At 36.8% G+C, this 24414-nt stretch overlaps 1 protein-coding gene across 11 annotated transcripts in view; it reads right to left on the bottom strand.

Annotated features, from left to right (window-relative positions):
• The window catches only part of AOPEP (aminopeptidase O (putative)), a 209848-nt gene extending 185815 nt beyond the window's left edge, over positions 1-24033 (bottom strand). For 6 of the 11 annotated variants that reach the window (XM_072859719.1, XM_072859727.1, XM_072859729.1 and 3 more), the window contains exons 1-3: positions 23503-23953; positions 8580-8682; positions 6964-7930 (exon numbers count right to left, since the gene is read on the bottom strand). In XM_072859719.1, coding sequence (XP_072715820.1) covers positions 6964-7769 — 806 coding nt within the window. In that variant the 5' untranslated portion in view covers positions 7770-7930; positions 8580-8682; positions 23503-23953. The other 5 variants (XM_072859722.1, XM_072859731.1, XM_072859721.1 and 2 more) reach the window with 5 other exon arrangements.
• Positions 24034-24414: the final 381 nt, after the last annotated feature.

Raw genomic sequence — 24414 nt, 5'->3', positions numbered from 1 at the left:
GTCTGACCAATCCCTTAGGTATTCCATTCCCTGTACATCTTTCAATACTCCTTCCATAACACCTTAGGAAGTACCGCCTGACTGCATTTAAACAAAATTTAATTTCATAGTCACAGCTCCTGTTTAAATGGTAGTAAAGATTGGAAATAACTGACATTGGCAGAGAAAACAGGAGATTTCCTAATTGCTCTATTCCCACAGCAGTGAAGAAAAAAATCCGACCCCTTGTAAGCCTCTGTCTTTAAAAACAGAAGACAGTTTTCCTATGGATATGAACTGTGATACAGCTGGACTTTCTCAGCTCTATTCTGAAATCAAAGGTTGCTTTGGTTTCTTGGCCAGCCAATTCACAAACACACAAGTGCTGGTTGACTTATCATACCCCGTGTCACTGGCTCTTTAATCTCTGTGTTTTCACCTCCCTTTTAGATTTGAAAATTAAAACACTTAGACTTTTATTGTTTCTATGGATAATGGTATTTTCATAATACTATTTCATTCTCAGCCTTCTCCGATCTAGTATGGTCCTCTCATTGGCACACTTTAGTGAAGCAACTTGCCTTCTGTATTCCTTCTTCTTGAAGGAGTATCATCAGCCTTGCCCCTTTTACTCCGGTATGCAGTGCCTCTGTAAGTGCCCAGCACGTCCTTCCTCTGGCCTGTGCCATAGACATCCACTTACTCCATCTACATGTGAGTATCATTTGTCCTGCCAGACAATAAAACTTGCTATAACTCTGAAAAAGTAGTAAGTTCACTAAATACCCCTCATTTCTCATGGTCCTCCTTTTTAGTTAGGACAACTAATTCAGAGGAGCTATTTTAAATTTTTTAGACATATTTATTCGTTGCCATCCACATTTCCAGAAATATCAAATCAATTAATTTTCTAGTCAAGGTCTGCCTACTTTTTTTTTGTTTATTTTTATTTTACTTCACCATTCTGTTGCTGATACTGTTTGTTATTCCTTAGAAATTACTGCGTCAAACATGAGTAATCAACAAACTTCAGACTGCTTCATTAATTACTCAATTATATATATTCATCACTTGGGAACAAAATTACACAAAATAACAGGAGAGAATTCTTCACAGCTGATGGTAGCCACTTAGGATTTAGTCTGTGACTTGCCTGGATTCTGGAACATCTTATTCTTCCAAGCCTTGCCCATTAAGAAAAACAAGCTTTTTATTCCCTTCCTATATTTCCAGCATCCAAGAGCACAGAATGATACTAACTCATGACACTGAAAAATAAACATCTATTTTCATGACACATTTTCTAATTTTCAGTTTGAAACTGTGAAAATCTGACTCATTTTTCCAATTTCTACCCTGGAAAAATAATTGCTTTGAAAATATCAAATATATTATGAAAATTCAATGGATGCCTAAGACTCCATAAAGGCTACAGATACAGGGTTACACTGTCACAAACCTGTATTACCAGTGAAACAGATAACTCTACCTTCCAAACTAACCTCAGTAGCATATTCCAAACAACTCCTATAAGGCATTCCCTTCCCCCCTGCTTAGTTTCAGTTAGGTTAGCTCCCTAATATGCCTTATCACCCAGCTATATGCACACCTATGTCATCATACCAGTGGTGGAGGGAACCAGCATCCAGGTTTAGAGAGGTCAAGAGTGTCTCTTTCAGCACATGTATTTTGGTAGGCTTCTTCCTCATTCCTTTTTAGCTCTCCCTCCTTCCCTCTTTTCATCAGTACAAAATAGCTCTGTGGTAGACACTGTATTGTTAATACACTTTGGAGACAGAAAATACAAACACAAAGCATTATGCTGAACTTTGAGGGTAATCAGAAAGATTTCTGACTAAGTAGGGAGAAACTGCGTGATCCAGTCTGGGAATCAGTACAATTACCCTCTTTTTGTGCAGGCCCACTGCAAACATGTTCTAAGTATGGCCTAAAATGCCCATGTATGTGAGCACGATTAGGGAATGACTTGCAGCCAATACCCAGACTACATCCACTGCAAATTGCTAGCTCACTGTAGCCAAATGCAATTCTTCATTCTTAAGTACCAATCACTAAGGACACAATGAACAATTTTGCAACCTTTAGACAGTCGTTTGACCTCTGTAGGACATAAAAGATGATAGACTTAAACAATTCTAAATCAAAACTTTGAAGACTTAGCTTGGAAAGCAATCCTTCCACATGTGAAATGGTGACATTCTGCTTCTCCAGCAGTCTCTTAATAAAACAATTCCATAATTCTTACGAACTGTTCTGAAACTTAAGGACATTACATATACTAAAATGTATTAAACTCCACTTCTTGATTTTTAGTAAATATCATTGTTGTGACTGACACTAGAAACATGGTGCTTACAGCTACACAAAACATTTTTTCTAGGTTGTATTTCCGTATACAGAAAGTTCATAAACATGGACTTCTATGTGTAACCTCCTGGAAATTAGAGATCACTGCTCAAGAATTCACTTCTAACTTCAAGCTTTAGCTAAATATTAAAGAAACATGTTTAGCATGTTTCCACTACCCTGAATATTTATACAAAATCTCAAGTTTACAACATTTATGAAAATTTCAGTGTCTTTCAAAAGGGAATATCAATGATAAACTAAATGTTAAAATACTAAAAAAGGAAAAATTCCTATGTTGCTATGTGTACTTTTATATAGTTTTTATTTAGTCCTTACTGTATGCAACATACTACATAACAAAGTCTGACTGACTACAGTGCCAAAGAAGAGTATGACTTTTTAAGATCTTATCTTCAAAAGTACCTGAATTTATGCATAGTTCTTGTCACCAATGCATATGAACAATTGCAACTACTCTCTTCGAACATGATTTGCATTTCAAAACATATGTCTTAAGGAGAGGCAGGCTTGAAACGACCAGTTTCAAAAAAGGTAACATCTCTCTTTTTTATCTGCAGACAAAAAATAATGAGGAATTGTGCCAGTCTCCATGCCAGTGAGATCCAGCCTGACATGGACTCCTGACACAGGTTCACAAAACACATCACAAAAGGTTCAGCAGAACTTTTCTACTAGTTCTTTGCTGTTTCAGCAGAATCAGTAATGTCAATTATTTAAACAGGAAACCAAGGTCTGTTTTATTGCTGCGATAGGTACCACCTCTTTTGATATTTTCCTAATCGCTATCTACCTCAGGTGCCTCAGCTGCACATTACAGAAATGCAAGATTATTTATTACAAATAACCATGCAGTTCAGGGATGTCTGTGATACAGTTGAACACTGCATGTGAAAAGAAGCATTTAGTTACAGAACATATGCTAGCATTAGCACTTCTGCTAAATCGTACATTTATGCTTGCTGTATTCACCTCCATAGCTTTCATAAAGGCAAAAATATTTTCTGAATTCTTTAAAAATACATTGATATTTTAATCTAATAATAAGATATCATAAAGATAATCAACTAGACAGGTACAAAATATTTTTAAAAGGTAAGACATTTAAATTGGTCAAATAAATATCAAGATACCATGATCATTATTTTAAGGAGATCATTTCATGTTTTCCAATATTTCCCACTTCGGAAAATTAGCACAAGCTTAACTCTTTCTAGAGCATTTCCCCAAAACTGCTCAATCATCCTTTAATAGCTTCTAAAAATATACTTTTTCCATAGCATTCTCATTAAAATCATACACTCAGAGTAATTCAACCCATCCCGTTTACTTCCCAGAATCTCTCCTTTTCTGTATATCTGATATCTAGGGCTCAACCTGAAAAAATAAATGTATGTGCCTGACCGACTCATGTACCTATTCATGTATGCCAAGGTAAATAATGCACAGGTAGCTTACTGGAAGGTTTCAGTGTCATGGAATGTCTTTCATTGATGTCATTCATATCAAAAATACTGTTTCATTCCTAATCCCACAATGAGGAAATTAGTTCCACTCCAGTCGCTCATTAATATCAACAAAACCATTAACTAATTTATGACAGCACTAGAAGTGGCAATAAGTAGGGCAGAAAAAAGGTGGGAGGAATCTCCCATTAGAAGTGAATTCACAAGACTGGCTGCTAGGAAAATTACCTCTTTAATTTTAACCCAAATGTGTTTAATCCTTTTCTTAAACAACAAAGAGATGGGATCCCAGGATATTTTAATGAATAAGGATTCTTAACAATGATCATGAGAAAGCATTTAATTTGAAATACACTGGTAGCCATGCTAACGCAACACTGCTACATACTCCTAAGAGTTAGGCAAAACTGCTTAAACACCTTGATGGACTGGCAAAAAGTTTCTCCTTCCCAGTAATGAAAGATGTTTTATACACATTATTCTGTCCACAAAGTGGTTATTATAGTGTCTAAAGTAAGTTTTTATTTTAAATCATCTTCTAATACTTAATATTAGTAAGAATACTTCAAACAGAAGTATAATTTTGTTAAAACTGCAATATGCAACATTACCTTCTTGGCTTGAAACGCAAGTGCTGTATTGTACTAGTAAACAATTGAAAAACTTTGAAACAGAACTGCTCTTTTTCATGATAAGTATATTACAAACATTATAATCAACATCTTTTTTTTCTGTTTTAATAGTTATGTTATTGAACACTGTTAAAAGTTACCTGCTAATTTTAAGAACTGATATAGTCCTTGTAAGTATAACTTTTGGAGAGGCAAAAAAGTGTGTATATTTATATATACACAAATGTATATATATATGCATGACCACATATACCCATACTCTATTCCTCTATTTTGCCCCCTTTTTAGTACTTCCGCATAAAGGCCCCAAAAAGCATGTTATTACAAAAAACATGTTCTAAGGCTAAAGAAAACCTTCCTTCTTGATCATTAATGTGTTTTCCAGTATCAAAAGAACAAACAGGGAAATGCTGAAATTCCACGTGTTCAGCTCTCTACTGAAAACAGGAGTGTGCCCTGCTCTGCTAAGACCAGATTTGCATACACATATCTCAACTTGCCTAAACTCATCCCACAAAGCTTTGTTTTAACTGATTTTTTGTGTATTATAATACATCATTGTTTAAAACAGATAAAATTGAAGTCTTTATAAAACAGTGCATAGGTTAAATTTCAAAACATTGTACTAGTTAAATTAGAGGAAACTTATTTGAAGCAGCCACACAATGCTTATATTTTGTTATTTGCTTCACTTTTCTTCAGGGTTAGAACCATAGATTATAGACTCCTCTGGCAAAGGATTTGACATGTGCCTAAAAAAGCACGATACACATCATTTGGAACAATTTAAAGAATTCCCCTGTGAGAATATAATGTAATAGTACTTCCCCATACATTATAAATGGGCTTTATTTTTTAGGAAGGGAAGGAAAAATATGACAGCATTTTGTACAATGAGCTTTACCACTATATTTATAGGTTCACCACATACAGAATTTGATTTAAAAAATGTAGCAAGAAAGAGTCTAATGACTGTGATATGAAAACTTATTTTCTGATAGGCATTAGTTTCTGGAATACCCTACAAAAGACTGAAAATAAACCAGCTTGAGACTATTTGCTACCATTGGACTGCCTGACCCATGTCAAGCCATCTTTTCCTGCTTCATTATTGATTCATAAAATTTCATGTGCTTGTGTACAACTGCCATGAAATGTCTCTAAAGCAAAAATAATGCTTTGCAGTGAAAGGGAAAAAGAGTAAAAACTAAAAGACATTAGTGATTTAAATGCTTAAAAGAAACCCTCAAATGCTCAAAACACACAGACAAGACAGAGGAGGAGTCCAATACCAGCTGAGTGTTGCTAACATTAGTCTCAAAGACTTCAGTAAGGGGCAAGTAGACATGGGCACATTGTGTGATCACAGGCAATTGCCCTACCTTTGTATGCAGCCAAAATTCAGAATTTTCATAACTAAAAATACTATATTGAGTTAAATTTCCTAAACTCACACAAAAAATAACTCCTTGGGGAGTGAGGAAGGGAGGGAGATGGGGAAGACGTAATGAACATGACTGAGACATTCCTGGACTTGACACTGCTCATGGTTTAGCAGTGGAATTACCTAACTACCAGATGTACAATTAAAAGGCCTAATTTTCCTCCCTCACGTGGATGCCAGTGAGAAGACTCTTAATTTCTATTAGCATAACTGAAATGAAAGATAACCATGTATCTCCTGTTCGGGAATGAAAAGCAAGTATTCAATTAGACCAAATTTTTTCCTCATCTTCCAACTTTGTTCCTGTTTTTTAGGTATCATAAAGAACTAACAGCCATTAAAATCCAGCTTTGAACATTACAGTAAAACAATTACAGTTGTAGAAGTCAAGAGTGGATTGTAGTTTCCCACCTATAAAGAGCTTATCTTGAAGATTTCTGTACAACACTGTGTGCTTTCACAAACGCTAGATAAAATGACAATTCTTCTTGCAGTTTCAGTTTGTAGTTCATTTGCTATAATCAATGTGCTTTACATAATAGATGAAGGAGATTTAAAAAGTTGATTATGAGAGACTAAACGGGAAAAGACTGCATTTCTAAACTTATTACAGTATTGATAAAAGACTAGTTGTGAAGCAATTCTATTCAATATTGTGTATACTGATCTTTATGCTGTATGATCAGTTGTGTAAGCCAGGAAGGAAAAGGAACACAAAGTACTAAAGTGAAAATAACCTGTCATGCATACCTTCTCATCCCCTATTCCCTGCACACACTTATTCCAATACACAACAATTATTTACTCTCAGTCAGAATGAGCAAATGCAATCACTTAGACAGGCCTGAGGTCTGCAAGTCCATTGGGGTTTCTTGAGCAGAGAGTTTGTCTGTTCTCCTACAGGACAGCAACAGGATTCAAACCAAGGACGAAATGAAAACAATGGAAGAGAATGCTCACCATCTTCACAGTTGCTCAGCATTACATGATCATACATTCTTGCACCTATGTTTAAAATTAATGTGTGCAAAGCTTTCAGCTAATAGTTACATACCTGCCATTCTGGTCTGTAGTCCATGTAACAGATCTTCCCTCCGGTGTGGTTTTGTACCATATTCTTATTGCATGAGGAAAGTCTGTTGGAGTCTGAATTCCTGATTTTCTGATCTCCAAGCTCCAAGTGCCAGTAGTAAACAGAAGCTCTCCACAGCCAGGCGCCTGGCTGCAGCGAGTAAAATAGTATAGCTGTTCCTTCCAGCGATCTGCAGGTAGAGTCACAAGTTCATGTACAATCTGATTCCTGAGATTTTCCAGCTCCTTTGAAACATCAGTTACCTTGGCAGACCTTGTGAATTTTTCAATGCCTGACACAGCAGCAACATCTACCTCCTCAACCTTTAGCACAGATAAATCACAGCAGTCCAATACCAGCAGAAAATCCTTGTTCCCATGATTCTCTATGTCACAGCAGTCCTTTGAACTAGAAATCCCAGAAGCCTGTTCCTCGTTGCTATGGTTACCATTTTTATCAGAAGTATCTTCTTCACCTTTACCGCAGACAGGAAAATCAATATATTCCGTTTTAGATGAACAGGCACTCACATTTGTCACAGGAATGTGGCAGAGTTCAGATGCCCTCATTTTACAGGTTTCATCAAACTGTGACTGGCAGTCGTCTTTGCCAGTACTGCTGGTTTTCCTGTACCCACTACCAGTCTCAAAGAATAGAACTATGATGCCTTCAATAACTTTACTTTTAAAATCCACATCCAAGTCCAATATATAGTGCTTTACAAGCATGTAGCTAGTGTTGGCCATTAAGGGCAAGTCATCCTTCATGGGGTCTAGCTGTGTCTCCATGTTCCAGACTATGGGGCAACAGTTTTAAAAAGCCTTAAACATTTCTTACATGTGATGTCTCCATAAAGAGCAAGGATATTCAGCCTCCCACTGGCAAAAATAATTTTGATTAACATTACAGCATTGAAATTAATTGCAATTCCTCCACTTCTCACATTCTACTAAAAACAAAAACAAAAAGAAATCAGATAATCTTTCCACAACTGTTTCTGAAATGCATTAAATCTAAAAGTTATTTAAAATGCAGTTGCCTTTATTAAAAATAGTACAGCCAAAGGGTGATTGTGTCTCCACAGAATGGCATCAAGCTAGCTGCTTCAGGATTTGCTGTCAAGAACCACTGGCTTTATTTTTCAGAGAAGATCTCAAGTGACAGTATTTCTAGACAGCTTCTATAAACTGAAAGAACAAAACTTTCCTAGAGGCCTCCTGTTGACTCTCTTCACCCACAATAATCCTTTAGAAAAGATACATGGTTATTCAACATCTAATTTAATTTATTACTGCACTGTTTGTTTTTAAGGTTGCTGTATTTATTTCAAATGCATTACCTCAAAAGATAGTGATAATTTCTCTGCTATGATTCTAAGTAACAAGAGTAAGCCTAAATCACCTCATCTGTCTTAAAGTTTTAAAGCAATAATTTCATATATACAATGCATCTCCACAGATTAATGTACTTTCCACATTACAACTGCTCTCATATCAGCACTTCTAGTAAATTACAAGAAAATGAGCCAATTTGTGCATTCCAAGTATTCCTTTGAGATTGCTCATGAAGATTTTTCAAATTTATAATTAAATACTTACGGTATATGATTACATCCTAATAGCTGGAAACCCATTAACACTCAGGATAACAGCATCTTACAGGAAAAAAAAAAGGTCTTCTCACTGGAAAATAGGCAAATACCTATAAAAGCAAGAAAATATTAAAATGCATCAACATTTGTTGCAACAACAGGCAGAAGTTAATCACAGAAGTTAAACTGTCATGCACTCTCTGTTTTGCTATAACCATTGAGCTAAAGTTATGCACTTTTAGCTCACTTAAGTCCTTTTTGTCTACTTTCTAGACTAGAAACAGAAATCAGAGGAAGAAGCAACTGTTAAGATGTGCAATTCTCTCCCTGCCAATTCAGTGATGCTTTCATGATAGGCAGCCAATTCTGTTTTTAAGTGCCTTAAGTGAACAGATATTCCCTTGTGACATTGTTTCACAGTTTCACAGCCTCATCGCAGACTTCAGTGTCCAAAGTCAGTTTTTGTTGAGTTCTCAAAGTCAGCACAGAGGAGAATCCAGACTCCCCCAAGTCTTGCTGTTTCTCTTGTAGGAATGCAGGGCATGTATCAAGCTAGCATCAGTAAGTGAAAGACTCAGGCCAAGAAATTATCTATATACTGTTCCCTGAACTAGCTTCACACAAACCACACAAAACATAGCAAATATCTCCCTTCTTTGATGGCTTTCTACCAGTCAGAAACAGCTCTTACAGGGATCTCTTTGAAGACAAGCTGAGAAAAATCTTTCACTTTTATATCAACCCTCCTGCACTTTTGCAAACATACCAGGGCACCAAGGTCACTTCAGAAGGCCCTCTTTCACTGAAAAATCCCAGTAAATTCAGAATAATTTGAAGATTGCCTGCAAGAGACTCTCATTGCATCTTTTGAACTGCTTCCAGTAGATACTTCTCTATTCTCTGTTTGAGAGTTTTCCCAAACTTTTTCTCCGAATTTAATAATCATCTTGTTCATCATAACAGTTTACTATTTTGAGTGCTTTCAAACTTCACATATTTGCAAGAAAACACTTTGCATCTTGCACTGCCTTAACTGATGTGTAAGTCTGCATACTTTCAGAATTCAACCTTGTATCAGGATCCAAAACCAGGTTCATGAGCTCCTGCAGAGTCCTAGTGAGTTCAGTGTGGCTTTCCAAAGATAACTTATCTTTGCAGATATATGCGCAGTGTTTGATCTGTGTTTTGCCAGTTTGACTTAAAAAAAAAACAACAGAGGAAGGTGAAGAATTAAGTAGCCTGAAATGCATGTTGGGTCCTAATAACATCATAGTGATTGGTTTCTACTTAGTTTAAGGAAGTCTAGAAAATAGTACAGAAGTGGAGCTAAAGCATTTAGGAAGACCTGTAAGAAAGGCTGAGGGAAGATTCAGCAAACCTCAGCTTAGTGAATGAGCAATGTCTATAAATAGCATCTGGCCATTCCAGTCATGTCCTTGTCTTGACACCTAACTGGGAATACGATGTCTGTGCGTAACACTGTGGACTGAACTTGATGTTATCTGGATTTTTTTCTGACTACCAACACATTATGACTTCTGACAGGTTAGCTAAGTATGGTGGTAGAGAAATGAAATAAAGTCACTTGGTGGAGAAAAAAACCCAACACTGAACTGGCATTCAAGAATCCCTGTTTCGCACAAATACTTAGATTTTCTCATTTGAAAACCAGGTATAATATAATACTGATACATTTTATAAAATGTAAGTACTATACTAACAACAAATATTTGTGCTATATTACTAATAAGTGTTTATATCCCTGTTTTTCTGTTTTCCATTTGGAAGTATGATCAATTTCTTACCTCAAAAGTATTAAGATAATTACACTAACTTACATTAAATTCTCAGCTGCCATGGTAAGAAGTACCTCTGAACACCTTAAAATAAATAGTAAAGCTGCAGTTCAATGCCTACAAAACCACACTTATTTTGTATTTAGAGGACTGACAGATTTATTTAATGTTAATTAATAGGGCAGATTAAAAGGAGTCAAATAGTGCCATACAAGTAAACTCAATCCAAATTAAAAAACTCCCACAATTAATTGAAGCATTACCAAAAAATTAAATTCCATAAATGTAAATACTCCTCAAAACTATTAATACCAAAACATGAAATCCATGAGATTTGAGAAACAATTGAAAACAAAGTCCAATGAGGCTAAAAAACATGCAGAGTGGACATCCATTTTTCACAGTTGGAAGTTTCAGATCAACACTTCTGTTTCGTGGAGATGACACGTGGGATCATGTTTACAAACAGAGCAACAGACAAGAGGAACACATTTGTAGACAAGTAACAACTATTACTGCATACACTCTGACACTGAATTTTAATTCATGTAACACTGTGTCTGTTTAATCCTATCTTAAAACATCTTACTTTAGATATCTCAGCTTTCAAAAACTGCAGGTAGCCTCTCTTATCTCCAAGCACTAGTAAGTGAATTTAAATGGCTGTTTTCAGGTGTGTTGGCTTCTGAACCTGTCAATAATGTTTTAATGAAATATTTTTAAGGAGTCTACAGAACATTAGAACTGCCCAATAAAGAAGCTGATATGCTATTCTGTTCTGACAGTGTTGGGGACTCATTCAAATATCTTTGTATTTTTGTACTGTATTTTGATAATTCCATATTGATATTGAATTAGCAAAAAGCTCTGACTTCTGTGCAAAGTATGCTTCTGTTACAAATGATAATTTTATTTCTCTACCAAAGCCTCACACTGGAAGTTGCAACCTATGAAGTGAGGTGGTGTCTCAAGTAAATTGAGATAGTCCTATTTAGAGTTCTCGTAAGCAGGAAAGAAACTGAATTTATGCACTACAGTTTTAAGACAGGGTAATCATGCATGCTTTTAATTTAAATGTTAATTTTGTAATAATTTCACCAATTTTAGCTTTTTAAAAGTTGGAGTTACATTATGAAGGTACAGCAAACTCCACTAATCAACTGTGGAGTTTCTAAATATGAAGACTTCAGATGGTATAATCTGCAACAATAGATGGAAAATTATTTTTAAAAGAACACTGAAGAAGTCCAAGGAAATATATGACCATGAACTTATTTGTCAATCTTGCAATACACATCCTCAGTGTGAATTTCTGTCTGCATGATGTTAATTGAAGTCCTGATACTTCATACTGTACCTGCTTCTAGATAAACCAAACATACTTGCTAACAGCTTCACCAGTTTTTTCAATTTCCAACTGCAAACGTACATACACTGAATTCAGAGGAGGAAAAAAATGTGCACAAACAAAAAGCCTGATTTTTTTAAAAACGTCATTTCTATATTATCTGGTCTATGCCTAGAGCCTCCAGAGAGTTACTGCTCACTAAATAACATGCCAAAAATCCACTGTTAGGAGAATAGAAATTATAAATGAGATTACTTCCTTTCCCTGTTCTCTAGTGTTTCATGGTCATGCACAGCAGCAATGTCTTCTACTATTGTATAGTTGTACAGATTAAGAAATACCAGAAACATACTATAAAACAAAAAAAACTATTTTAAAAAAATCAATTTTAGAGGTTAGCTTAAAACTGGTTTTGGTCATATCCATATAATGTCAATTCCAGTAACTTAGACATATCTATTTCTATAATATAAATAAGTGGCCAAAAGTAAATGCTAAAAAGCAGGAAAAGAACCTTGAAGTCCAACCTTGGAACTCTAAATAAACATCAGAGATGCTGCACATGCTGTTAATTTACTGTCAATTCTTCTGTAAAGAAATTGTCCACTAACATTCTTGCACTGGACAGTTCTTAACTTAGTGAGGAACTCATCCACAAAACTTTTGCTAAAGCACAATTCCGCACCTTTCTGCCAGCAGCAATAGTCCATAGATAGCATATAGAAAAACACCAAATTTAAGACAAATTGGAAAGAAGCTGCTATTAGCGTAATTGCTTTGATCATTTATTACATAAGCCCTCCCCTTGATTTTGTATTTCCACTATATATTACCATTCTCTGGAGGCAGGAACTCTACATTCATTATTGCCATGACTTCCTTACCACTGTGATAATTAAAAACTCCTCTAGAAATTCAAAAACCCAGTGGGAATATGCAGTGTGGAACTGCAGAGATAAAGCCCCTTGCTGAGAAGTATATAATAATTCATTAGCAAGGCTTGTTAACAAAACCAGACATTTTCTTCTACCTGCTGAAAAGCAGAAGCCTAACTCCCTGCAACAATACAAAATTGTATAAAATAGCAAAATAAGACAAAATTGATAAAAGACATCTCTTAAGACTGTATCCAAGTTGAGATTTTAGAAGAAAAAAGTCCTAAAAAAAATGTTTAGTTGCAACTCCATCTAGCACTATAGTCCTGTAAAGAAACAGCCACATATAATACTACCTTTATAATGGTAATGAGGTGTTTCCTACATCCCTATTAGCTTTTTCAATTGCTGATACTTCTTAACATTAAAACTTCAATAAAATGTATCAGATCAGAAATTTCAGAGAATATAAATATGCATCTCAGGTTGTGAAAGTTGAAAAACATGGTATTTTTCAGGAATGGTTTGATCATTTCATTAGAAGCTATCACGATGCATTTCCAAAGCAGTATGTCATTAGCACACTCTTACTACCACAGCATTCTCTGCTTTATGGGCAAGCAATGAGACATTAAAAAATGTTATTTTATATACATTTTAAAAGAAAAATAGAGTCTAAAGACAGAGCTCTCTATATGGAAACATCTAGCTTTACAAAGTAATGGTAGATATTACAAGAACACTCGGGCTACATCACTCTCCGGGGTTCCACAGTATTGATAAGGCATGGGACTCTCAGCTCTTGCCCGCTCCTATTCATATCTGCCCAAATTAACTATGCACACTTGTCTAGTTTACTTCATTTAAAATATTTAGAAAGTTCATAGCCTGACTCTAAATATTTGCACTGCTTAAAATACACACCCAATACTCATTAAAAGTGATAATTTTCAAATACATGCAGGAAGCTATTTAAGATGTGCCCTGTATGTGTGAACTAGAATTTTGGCAGGTTACTGTTCATTCACATCAAAACATATTTTCATCAGCCAACTGTGTAATTTCTACCACATTTTGCCTTTCTTACCCATGTAATCCAAACTCTAGATTTATTAAAAATACTCTCAAAGTATATCTTGTTTGTTTCTTTGCTCTATTTTTTCGTGCCTCCACTATTGCATACATACCTCATATATCTGATAGATTAATTACATTGCCTGGAAGAGTCCTCAGTGGAACAATCTAGTTCTTTCCCTTGAGATGAGACAGAAGTATGTGAAACACTCTTCTACTGTTTTTAAAAACCTCTGCAGAAGGGAATCGTTCAGTTTCACTAGTTAGCATGATCCATTTTTTCAAAATATGTAATTAAATGTTCTTTCCTGTAAGCATTTTTTTTCCCTCTAAGCTTCACTAAGTTCATTTTTCCTAAAGTTTTGGATAAAGAGGACCTAGTTATACTGTGGAAGCACTCATTTGCTTCTCACCTCTTCTAACCTCCAACCCCACTTGGAGGTCACTCTTCCATCTCTCCAATGACTGAACGCACCAGTTGAGAATAGGCAGATTATTAAAATAAAGCTTAAACTGTGCTCTGAGTCAAAATAGTTCATTTTGCCCATAATAAATTAAGATCATTTACATAGCCTGGTCATTCAACAGATCCACAGGGGCAGCAGAGCCCCGGCAAGAAAGACAATAAATACTTGTATTGCTAAAGCCAGAAGTGGTGTTTCTTTGTAACCTCAGCCTTTAAATCTCAGTGTTTGCTCTATTAAACCTGAGCTGATATTGCTATAACCACAAAACAATTCTCTGAGCTTCTCCCAATTTTTTATTTGCACACTGAATTTCTCTTTCTGTAATACTTTGTACTTACTGCTATTGAATTTCAACTTAATGATTTCAAATAATTTTTAAAAATCACTTACATCCTGAACTCCAAAGTGCTTGTAACCTCTCCAGATTGACCCCCTCCAATCATTCAACTAATGCAAGCATAAAACACGTGAAGGTGTGTATTCACAACAAAACTAAGCCAACCTTAGCCTGAGATGCCAGAATAGGAAATGTGTCTGTCTTCCGCAAATTTCAGCACAGCCTTCCTTCCTATGCAGCTACACAAGTGCAGAAGACAACTCAAAGGAAGAGGCAGGAACATGCAGCTGAGGACAGAATATGATCGCCCTTCAGGAGGCAGTTCACATCGGGACAGACTTAAACCCAGCATGAGGCCATATCCAAATTTAACAAAAATTGAGCAAAACACAGGACAGACACAACTACATTTAAGCATGTTAAAATGAACTTAAAATGCTCTCAGAGTTGAAAATTAAATCACTGGTGAATGCTGAAGATGGTCTTGAGAGTTCTGTTTGGTGGGTTTTTAAATTACAAACAAATAAAAAAAAATTAAATTCGAAGGCAAATTAAAGAAAGTTAATATAGGACACAACAGTCCTTTCAAAGGCAAGCAAAACTTCTATTATTTCTTCATTATCTAATAGCTCGGTTGTTTAGTAAGAGAAAGCAATCAGATTATTTTAACAACTTTAACTTTTGACAAGCCTCCACTGCGTGTTTTTTACCACTAAATACTCAGAAGCTGATTGCCTAACAATTCATTAGCTTAACTTAATCCTGTGGAAAGAAATGTGGTTTATAATAAGCCTATTGAAAAACTGCAATTTCATTGACAGAATAGGCCTAGCAGAGAGCCACTAACATGGCTAGAGGACTGAAGCACACAAAAGTAGGAGAGGCTGATGGCACTGGAGCTGGTTAGCCTTAGGATGAGGCAGTTAGGGAAGATTACCTGCTATATCCCAGTATCTAAAGGGTTGCATACAGAAGATGGAGCCAGACTCTTCTTAGAGGGGCACAGAGAAAAGACAAGCAAAAAGATACTAAGCTGTCTTGCAAATACAACTACATTCCATATTATACTGCATTAAATAGAGCTAACTTTTTTAAAAATACAAAAAATGGTCGTTTTTCTATTCCACAGAGCTGCTTTTTTGTTGTTGTTGAACTGAAACAATGAACAGGTAAGGAGCAGATAAAGAATAAGAACAGAAATACATAATTTTAAGAATGAGTATACCAAAATATACTCCCGGGAAACAGTGTTCTCTACATTTTCAGTAGAAGTCTAGGATGTAGCTGAAATAACAAGACAACAAACAAAATATTACTCTTCTGCTCCATGGTCAAGTTAACCAGAAATTTGCAAAATACTATGTTTACAAGTAGTCAGACTACATCACTGTTTCTAAAGTTGCTGGTTTATTTTCCACATAGAATTTAGCTTTAATATGTATTTCATTGATATACTATTAGGGTGATCTTCCACACAGTATTCAGAGTGACTACTTAAAAATGTTAATTGTTTGTAACAATGAAGATGCCTAAATAATATTATTTAGATGCCTAAACAATATTGTCTGCATTGATTGTTTTGTGAAAGAAAATTCCTTAAGAATCTTTTAAAAGGCATCCTAAGACATCTTCTGCAAACTGTTATGACAGATTTTCAGGAGTTATACAGACCTACAGAGATAGTACCTAGTGCTTTTAATGGAGATTGGGCCACTAAATGTCTTCTGGGGAAGGGAGGGATGGGAAAACGCAAGAAATGAACAGAAACTCAAATGCATAGTGAAGTCTAATTATTTACTTTTTCCAATGACTCTAAAAAGCTCTGAAACAGAATTACAAAGCTAACACTAGTACAGAAAAGACTGAGGGGGAAATGGTCCTTAAAACTTAAATCAATTGTTACTTCAGTAATAAATTAAGGTGAATCCAAGGACAAAAAATCTTCAAGTGACACTAATGTATCTTTAAAAAAACTCAATCCATACATAAATTTTAGGGATGGAAGCAGAGAGGCATTGTTCTTATTTCAGAGAGAGAGTACAAAATAAAACCTGCAATGTGAACAGGAAAGAACTTTACCAAAAGCTAACAATAATTTTTAAAAGCTTTTCAGATCATTAAATGTTTGTATTTGAGTCCTGGAACTTCACTTCACTATGGGAACTCTTATATTTATAATCTTTTGACTATAACACACTATGGTAAGAAAGAAATGATGACGTGAGCGTTAGATTACTTTCTACTTTTCTTTTCTTTAAGCCAGCTTAAACAACAATGCTAATCTTCAGTCACAGAACTTCACAATATTCACTGCACTAAACCAAAAGGACTTTAAGGTAAGATTAGTTAAGTTTTCTGGCATGTACATAAAATATTCTTACAAAACATTTGTTGAAAATTATAGATAGCACCACATTCGACATGTGTTTTTATTATTTTCTTTGCAGATATGAATTTACCCTAACTGAAAAGGTTTTCCATAATTATATTCCAGAGGACTTAGTGTGCCCTCTTGTGTGTGGGTAATGTTACACCACTATGCATTAAATCAGTTTGGTACATATGCAATAAAATGCTCTCTTTAAAATTATAAGTGATTATAAAATACAAACAATACACACTGCCTTTAAACTTTTCTTCTTACAACTTCAGACTCACATCAGACCAAAATTTATAGAAGTATAATCAGTGCTAACACAATGTATTTTCCAGATTTTTTTAAAAAAGCAAATATTAATGGAGCTGCAAAAGAGTTGCGCTTTTTAATCCCATTTTACTTACACCTGCTTTATTAACAAGAAATTTAATGGTAAAATGATGCATTTTTGGAAAGCACACAGCATTTGCAATACAGAAAAACAGTATATGGCTACCTAGAATTTAGAACAATCTAGTAGAAATATTTTAAGGCATATATATGATAGTCACCTGATTAAGAGCTAGAAAGATGATTTAAATGTTTCATTTGGGCCCAAAGCCATGTTACATAAGAATTAACTTGACATGAGATGAACAGATGCATTGTCTTCAACAGGACTGCTAATTTTATGACATTAAAATACATGGCTAAATGGTTGCGTTCCAGACAAGATGGATATCTACTCCTCCTTCGGGCTGTGCTTGGCTTATCAAACAGTGAATCTCAACCACGCTGGGAGAATGCCTCAGCTTTATCCAAGAAGAAAAGACAGGAATGAGTTGTTTATTTGGTCACTTAAACAGACAGCCTTTTCAGTATCAAGAACAAAAGTAAAAGATCAAGGCAATTAATGACTATGCACCCAACCTCTGTAGCAATGAAACAGATGATACAGGAATGACATTCAAGCAAACCAGAAATCAAACCAAGTGAAAAAAAGAAAAGACAAGCAAAAATTGATAAAGGAAGGATGCACTTCAACAAAAGAGGAGGATAAAAATTACTGCAGAATGTAATATCAGAGCTAAAAGTTGGGGGGTTTTTTTAATTTCTTAAAAGGACCATAGTGAAAACCCATAACTGAACAGGACAAAAAGATATATGTGTATGTATATTGTTGCATTTGTTTAAGTGCTAGGTATCTATATATTTCCTTTCAATCAGTACTGCTATTTCAATAATATTGTAAAAAACATGCTGATATTTTGTTTGAAGTCTGCTCCTCATTGGTCCAACATGACTAAATCAGCGAGATGAGACAGAGAGAAAGTATGTGAGCACTCATAGAAGCAAAAAGTTGTAATGACAGGTACAAGAGACAGGTGAGAAGAAAAAAGAAAAAAAGGTGTAGCTGTGCAACAATCAAACATACTTGTAAACCCCATGCTCTCCTCTTTATTTGAACTGTGATGTCTTTTCATAAACATGTGGGGAATGTAACAGAACAGGATGTAAATAATGATTTAATTTACCATTTGACTCCAACTGCATTTGATTAAATGCAACTTCTATCTTTTCTTCAACCAAGACCTCCCAAAAAATGTACAAAAATCATAATATAATTATCCCACCAACACGTTTTATACTGCAAGTACTAAAATACAGCTTATCAAAATCCTAAGCAAAATCAAGAGCTGCAACGTTTTGCAAATTTGCAAGTCAAGCCTAGGTATACAAAGGCAAGATTCTTCCCTACTTTTTTTCCAACTAATTGAATACAGATTCAGATGAAGTGTAACAAACTTGACTCCCAGACAGCCTACAATCATGGAACTAATTCAGACTAGCATTTGTCATTCAACATTTTCCTCACTTTCACAGGGAGAAGGAGCTGGAGTGTGAAAGATAGAAAGAGAAATGGGGCTTTTGTTTTAAACAAAAAGAACTGCCTATGCTAACTGCACAGAAATGGAAAGTCTTGCCTATATATTCATACCTCACGTATTTTTTGAACACTGATGTAATATATGTTGTGTTGTTACTAAAGTGGTTTAAATACCTCTAAAGTGTTTTCCTGACAATCAAAAGCCATTGGTATGCATTCTGCCATACAAATGTCAAAGCACGCAGGTATCATTTGGTTTATTTTGTGGTCCAGCTATCTAATACACTTTTATAACTGAACTTCTATTCATTCTGCATTTCTTTTCATTCTTCCTTAACAGGTTAAGAGAATAAATTGTAATCATGGTGTTCACGTAATACAAGAAACATGCTACCTCAGCTGCTGAAGCAATATCCTTCCTGTGCACCTTGGAAGTTCTCTGCACGTGTCCGAGCTTTGTATATGCAAATAGTACATCTTTTACTCCTGCTTCCTAAATACACTGTTCTGAGTCAGTATTCCTTGGATTTGATGTGTTCCTCACTACTTCATGCACGTATCAAGGTACTGTCATCATAGAGAAGATACTAGAGCCATTATTTCTGACATCTTTTTTGAGATACTTCTCTTACACAACATTGTCTTCTGTAATATTTTTTGCTATATTCTGTCCATAATATGAGTATCTGGTTTTCATTTTTTTGGAAGTAATGCATTTCACCTTTAGAAAAGGAGGTTCACTAGCTGGATTCTAAGCATGAAAACAAATTAGGAACTGTAATGCTACCACAAACTCTTGATGATAATTTTACACTGTTTTATGTCATACTTCTACACACACAGATGTAACAAACTACTAGTACGTTTTAAAAATAGACCTCACATTCAATGTACCTTCCTTATCAAATGTACATCGTAAGTCATAAAAATATAAGGCAAGCTAACTGTTTGGTTATATACTTTAATATTTTAGAAGATAGATGTTTGCAAATGAATAAACAACAATAGTAGCAGATGGTGGCCAACATTAATAGAGTCACTCTTGATCATCTGTGCATAACAGAGTTGCATAAATGGCACAAAGAATAGGAAACAGGGGAGAAGTGATCCTTCATGGAATTATATTTGTATAACATTGCTTTTCCACTCAATACAGAAAGCATCAGCCTGAATTAGAATCATACGCCTCTGAAAGCAAACCTGATAAAAGAGCTTCCAGCCAAAATAAAACACAGTTGCAAAGTAGACAAGATTAGAGAATAAACTTCCTAAAAATATCTATAGCAAAAAATGTTTATTTATGGTAAGAAATACAGAGCAATGCAGAGTTTTGGTTGTTTTGGTTAAAAGGAAAATAAAGAGACAGGAGAAGGGAAGAACTTGGAAACATAATCCCATCCTACAGGGGAAAGTGGGGAAGAAAAAAACCAGGCATCTGAACTACCCTGGGAATATACCCATTACAAATAGTAAACTAAGAAAGTGAGAATAACTGTTATACAAAGTAGTCTAGTTAAATCTGTAAATAGTCTATTAAAAACTATAATGATCAATTATGATACTTGATACTGATGTTCCATTATTCCAGGAAGCTATTATTTTCAGTTGCTGACAACTAACTATTCCAGTCTAATTCCACTCTAACACTAATAATCCACATGAGAAAATCAGAAAACCATCTGAACTTGTTGGGAGGTCCAGCACACGCACTACTAGGTGGAAGCAAATGAAAGGCTTAGAAACTTCAAAAAAAAGCCCTTGAAAAACAGAGAAGATACATGGTCATTAGAGATGACTCCATAATATAGTGGCACAAGCTAGAAATGTACTATCCTGACTGCACTGAATCACCCACTCCCTTTCCAAGCACACGCTTTATTTCATTGCACTCCTGGTAGATCAGCCAGTGACAGGCTGTCTTACATTGTTAATACAGAACAGTGAAAGGTAGGTGCAAAATGCAGTCATCTCAGATATGTCTTCATGACAAAATTAAGGACTATGCCAAATGTGTTCTTTTGTACCCATACACAAAATACCTCTTATTTCAGAGCACAACTGTAGCTGTTTCTTTTCATGCATTTCCAAAATCTCAGAAAACAAAAATGAATGAAAGAGAGGGCTGTATGAGAGAACATCAAGAGAACTGATCTCCAACCAAACCAGGCAGTTACAACTCTGTATTTGACGTCTGCCAAGCCCTGGAAAATTCCCAACTTAAAGCTGTTCCAAAAATTTGAATACATTAACTGGTTAGTGCCTTAAAAACCATAGTAATATTTTTTATTGTGCAAAATCAGAGTTGCACAAACTTAGTCACACACAAATGCTGACACAAGTAGCAGGCATTAATCCCCAAGACGGAGGCCATTTCTATCTCAGCTTTTCTAGTTCTCAGATAGTATACAAACTAATTCCCTGAAATAATAGCCAATTAAAGCAATTAAATAGAAATTTACACAAATCGAGTTTCCTGGAAAACTAAGGACTGTCAGACAAACCCTACCAATTTATGCTAGGTCTGTTTGAAGATACTTCTCCCATCTGCCGGTTCTGCCAGAATTCCCCTTTGAACAACGGCCAACAGAGACGGATATCTCCAGGCACAGTCACTCCAGCCCATAGCCTGGCACATGCAGCCGAACTGGTAATTTAAGCTAATATTCTGGGCTGCAAACAAGGATCTCTGAAGCACAGACACCAACTTGTTTGTATTATGTACTCACTATATTCTTCAAAAACTGTAGAAGTATTTCAGCACCACAGACTTTCGCTACATACCACCGGCCAATATCCAGATGCTACCCATTTAAACACCACCAGCTTTTTATCCCCATGTAAAAGACAGTGCAAAATAAAGCCATCTGTGGTTTCTCTTCACCTTCAGTTAAGCACGATTTGCTTCATCCGTACATAAAAGCCAACTCAATTGCTTTCAACATGCAGGTGTTAGAATTATAAACTAGAATGCTCTCCACTTAGCATTTGAAGAAATTAAAAAACAACAACAACTAAAAGTCTTCTGGATAAACACTCTCTCTAATAATTATAAGAGATTCATAACTAATTCCCTTTAAACTGCTTTCAAGGAAGCTTCTTCCAAATCCAGTTTTATAGATTTTTCACACAATGTAAGACACTAAGATCTTACCAAGAAGTCAGTTTTGAACATCAGCATCAACAGTAATTTTACTCTTTAAGTATCAAGTAATATGTATACATAATTTTTGGTAATTACAAACTTATTTTTATTCCACACACTTAACACAAATAGCTAAGCCATCATCTTAAGCCTTTTTAAGGCAGGAATGAGTTTTTCTATAAATGAAAGTAAGGCTTAAATGAACTAACAAACATTTGCTACTGTTAAACTACTGCAAACCAATCCATACAAAAGAGCTTGCAGACCTCACTCTGCATCACAAGAAAACCAGTATACATCGTAATGAGGCTTTGATGTGAAAGTTAATTCAATTAGTAATATCCCTTGACAAAGCAATTGGTGCCTTTCCAGAAGCCTCCTTTTAACTCTGGAAACTATAGAAATAATGAGCATCATGGAAGACCTTTACCAACTACAAGTTAGCAGCAGTGGAAGTAGCTTTCCATGAGTTGAAATTACAAGTCAAGATAGAAAACTCCTTTCTTTCAGGTGAAATAAAGAGTGAAACACCAAAAAATCAAAGTCCCCTTCTGCTCCCAAAATACTCATTCCCAAAGAAAAACACATAATTAACCAAAGATTGAGACCGAAACATAACTTACTATCAGTAAATGAGCTAGGAAGAGCATCCTGATATTCCCCATAAACTCTCTTTAGTCCATTGGCAGTTCTTTGTATTACAGTAGTGACCAAATACCTAAAACCATTAAACAGAGCCCAAACATATGCAGCTAAATGTTTTACAAGTCCCTGGCTAAATGTTTTACAAGTCCCTGCCTACAAATTTACAATTACTGTGTTTACAGAAAACCCATTTGAGTAAGGACGTAATTTTGAAGTTTTTATTTTACAAAATTATTTCAAGGTGTGCATAATCCTGGGCAACCTGCTATACCTAACTTTGCTTAAGCCAGGGCATTGGACTAGATGATCTTTAGCATCCCCTTCAACCTCAGTGACTCTGTGGAGATGCTGAACAGCACTAAAGAGGTGCAAAATTACCTTGGATTTTATTTCCACTCAAAATACACAGGGGGAGGGAGGGGTGTGTCTGATTTTCAGGAGATGGAGCACGCAAGTGAGAACATGTTCAGACATAGGAAGTGTCCAAATCAAAACTGTGCTGAAATAGAATGAGCATTTTTAACTCAGTGCAGCTGTCATTTTAACTTCCTTCTCATTTTAACTCAATGCACCATGAATGCCACCTACAATGTGAAAGAACTATTTCCTTAAGGCTGGAATGAGAAAAACAGTCTTCTCTTTCCAATGTTGACATTGGCAAGCCACCTCAGTCACTCAACTTGACCTCTGCAAAACTAAGCATTATCCTGAGTAAAGGACCTAACACACAACTAAGCTGAAATCATCAGATGAGTTACAAAATGCCATTTATTAAGATACAAGTTTCACCTATACGTTTCCAAGTGTTAAAGTGGCCAACGAGTGGAAAAGCTTGTTAATCAGCTTTGAGCAGCTTGAACAGAATTACATTTAAAGTTATTTTAAAACTAGAGTCCTACACGAAGGGCACCTATTCAAGCTGCGTAAGTAGTGTGAAAAAAGACGACAGGTATTGCTGGCTGCACACCCCCTATTTTGCATTCTGATCACTCTGCTGCTTACTATTCTCCCGCCGCAGCCGTTTAGTCGGTAAGAAAAGGCAGGGACCGTAACTTTGTAGCTTCCAGGAGCGCCTCGCACGAGGCTCGGCGGATGGGCCCGACGCCGGAGGCGGGGAACGCTGCGGTACAAGAGAGGCCAGCGCGCCCAGCAGAGCGCAGCTCAGCCCCTTACGGGACACCCGGCTCCCCCTCACGCCTCCTTCGCCCGGAGCTGGGGGCCCCGTCCGCCGCGCCGGGCCGGAGGCACAGGGGCGTGACGGAGAAGGAACGCTTACAACGGCAGCCACCACCGGCAGCCGCTTCAGCGCCAGCGTGCCGGCTCCCGGGGCCACACGGTGCGTGCGAGGGAGAGGGGGCGAGCGGGACAAACGGCCGCTACCGGACCCCTCCCTTTCCAGCCCCGTCGGGCGCGTGAGCGGCCGCGAGCGCTGAGCGGCCGCGAGCGCCGAACTGCCGCGGCTTTACCTGCCGGGCTCGCGCCGAGCCCCCGCCGCCCTCCAGCCCGGCCGCGGCGCCTTTTGATGACCTCATCCACCCGGCACCGCCCCTACTCGCCCCGCCCCGCCCGCGGGCCTCGCAGGCTCCGCCCACACCCGTGAGGCGCCGGCGGCCGCGCGCGGGCTCCTCCCCGCCGCGCCGGGGCCTGCGGCCGGGGCGTGCCGGTCTCTCCGTGAGCGGGCGGGCTGGCGGCTCTCGCCACTGCGCAGCCTCGTACGATGCACGGTACGGCTAACTACGCATAGCACGCCTGCTATCAGCGAACCTGGCCTCGTCGTGCAAACGGAAGGTGGCATTTCCCGCTCCTAGGGCGTGGGGATGAGGGAAGGGAGCAGGAGCTGCCCTTCTGAGGTAACCGGTGATGGTTGCCAGCACCAGAATCGCTTGGCTGCTCGTACCAGCCTTTGCAGGCACG

This window comes from Ciconia boyciana, chromosome 4, assembly GCF_034638445.1.
Source record: "Ciconia boyciana chromosome 4, ASM3463844v1, whole genome shotgun sequence".
Taxonomy (NCBI): Eukaryota; Metazoa; Chordata; class Aves; order Ciconiiformes; family Ciconiidae; genus Ciconia; species Ciconia boyciana.
The sequence above is the reverse complement of the archived record's forward strand: the minus strand, read 5'-3'. Positions and strand labels throughout refer to the sequence as shown.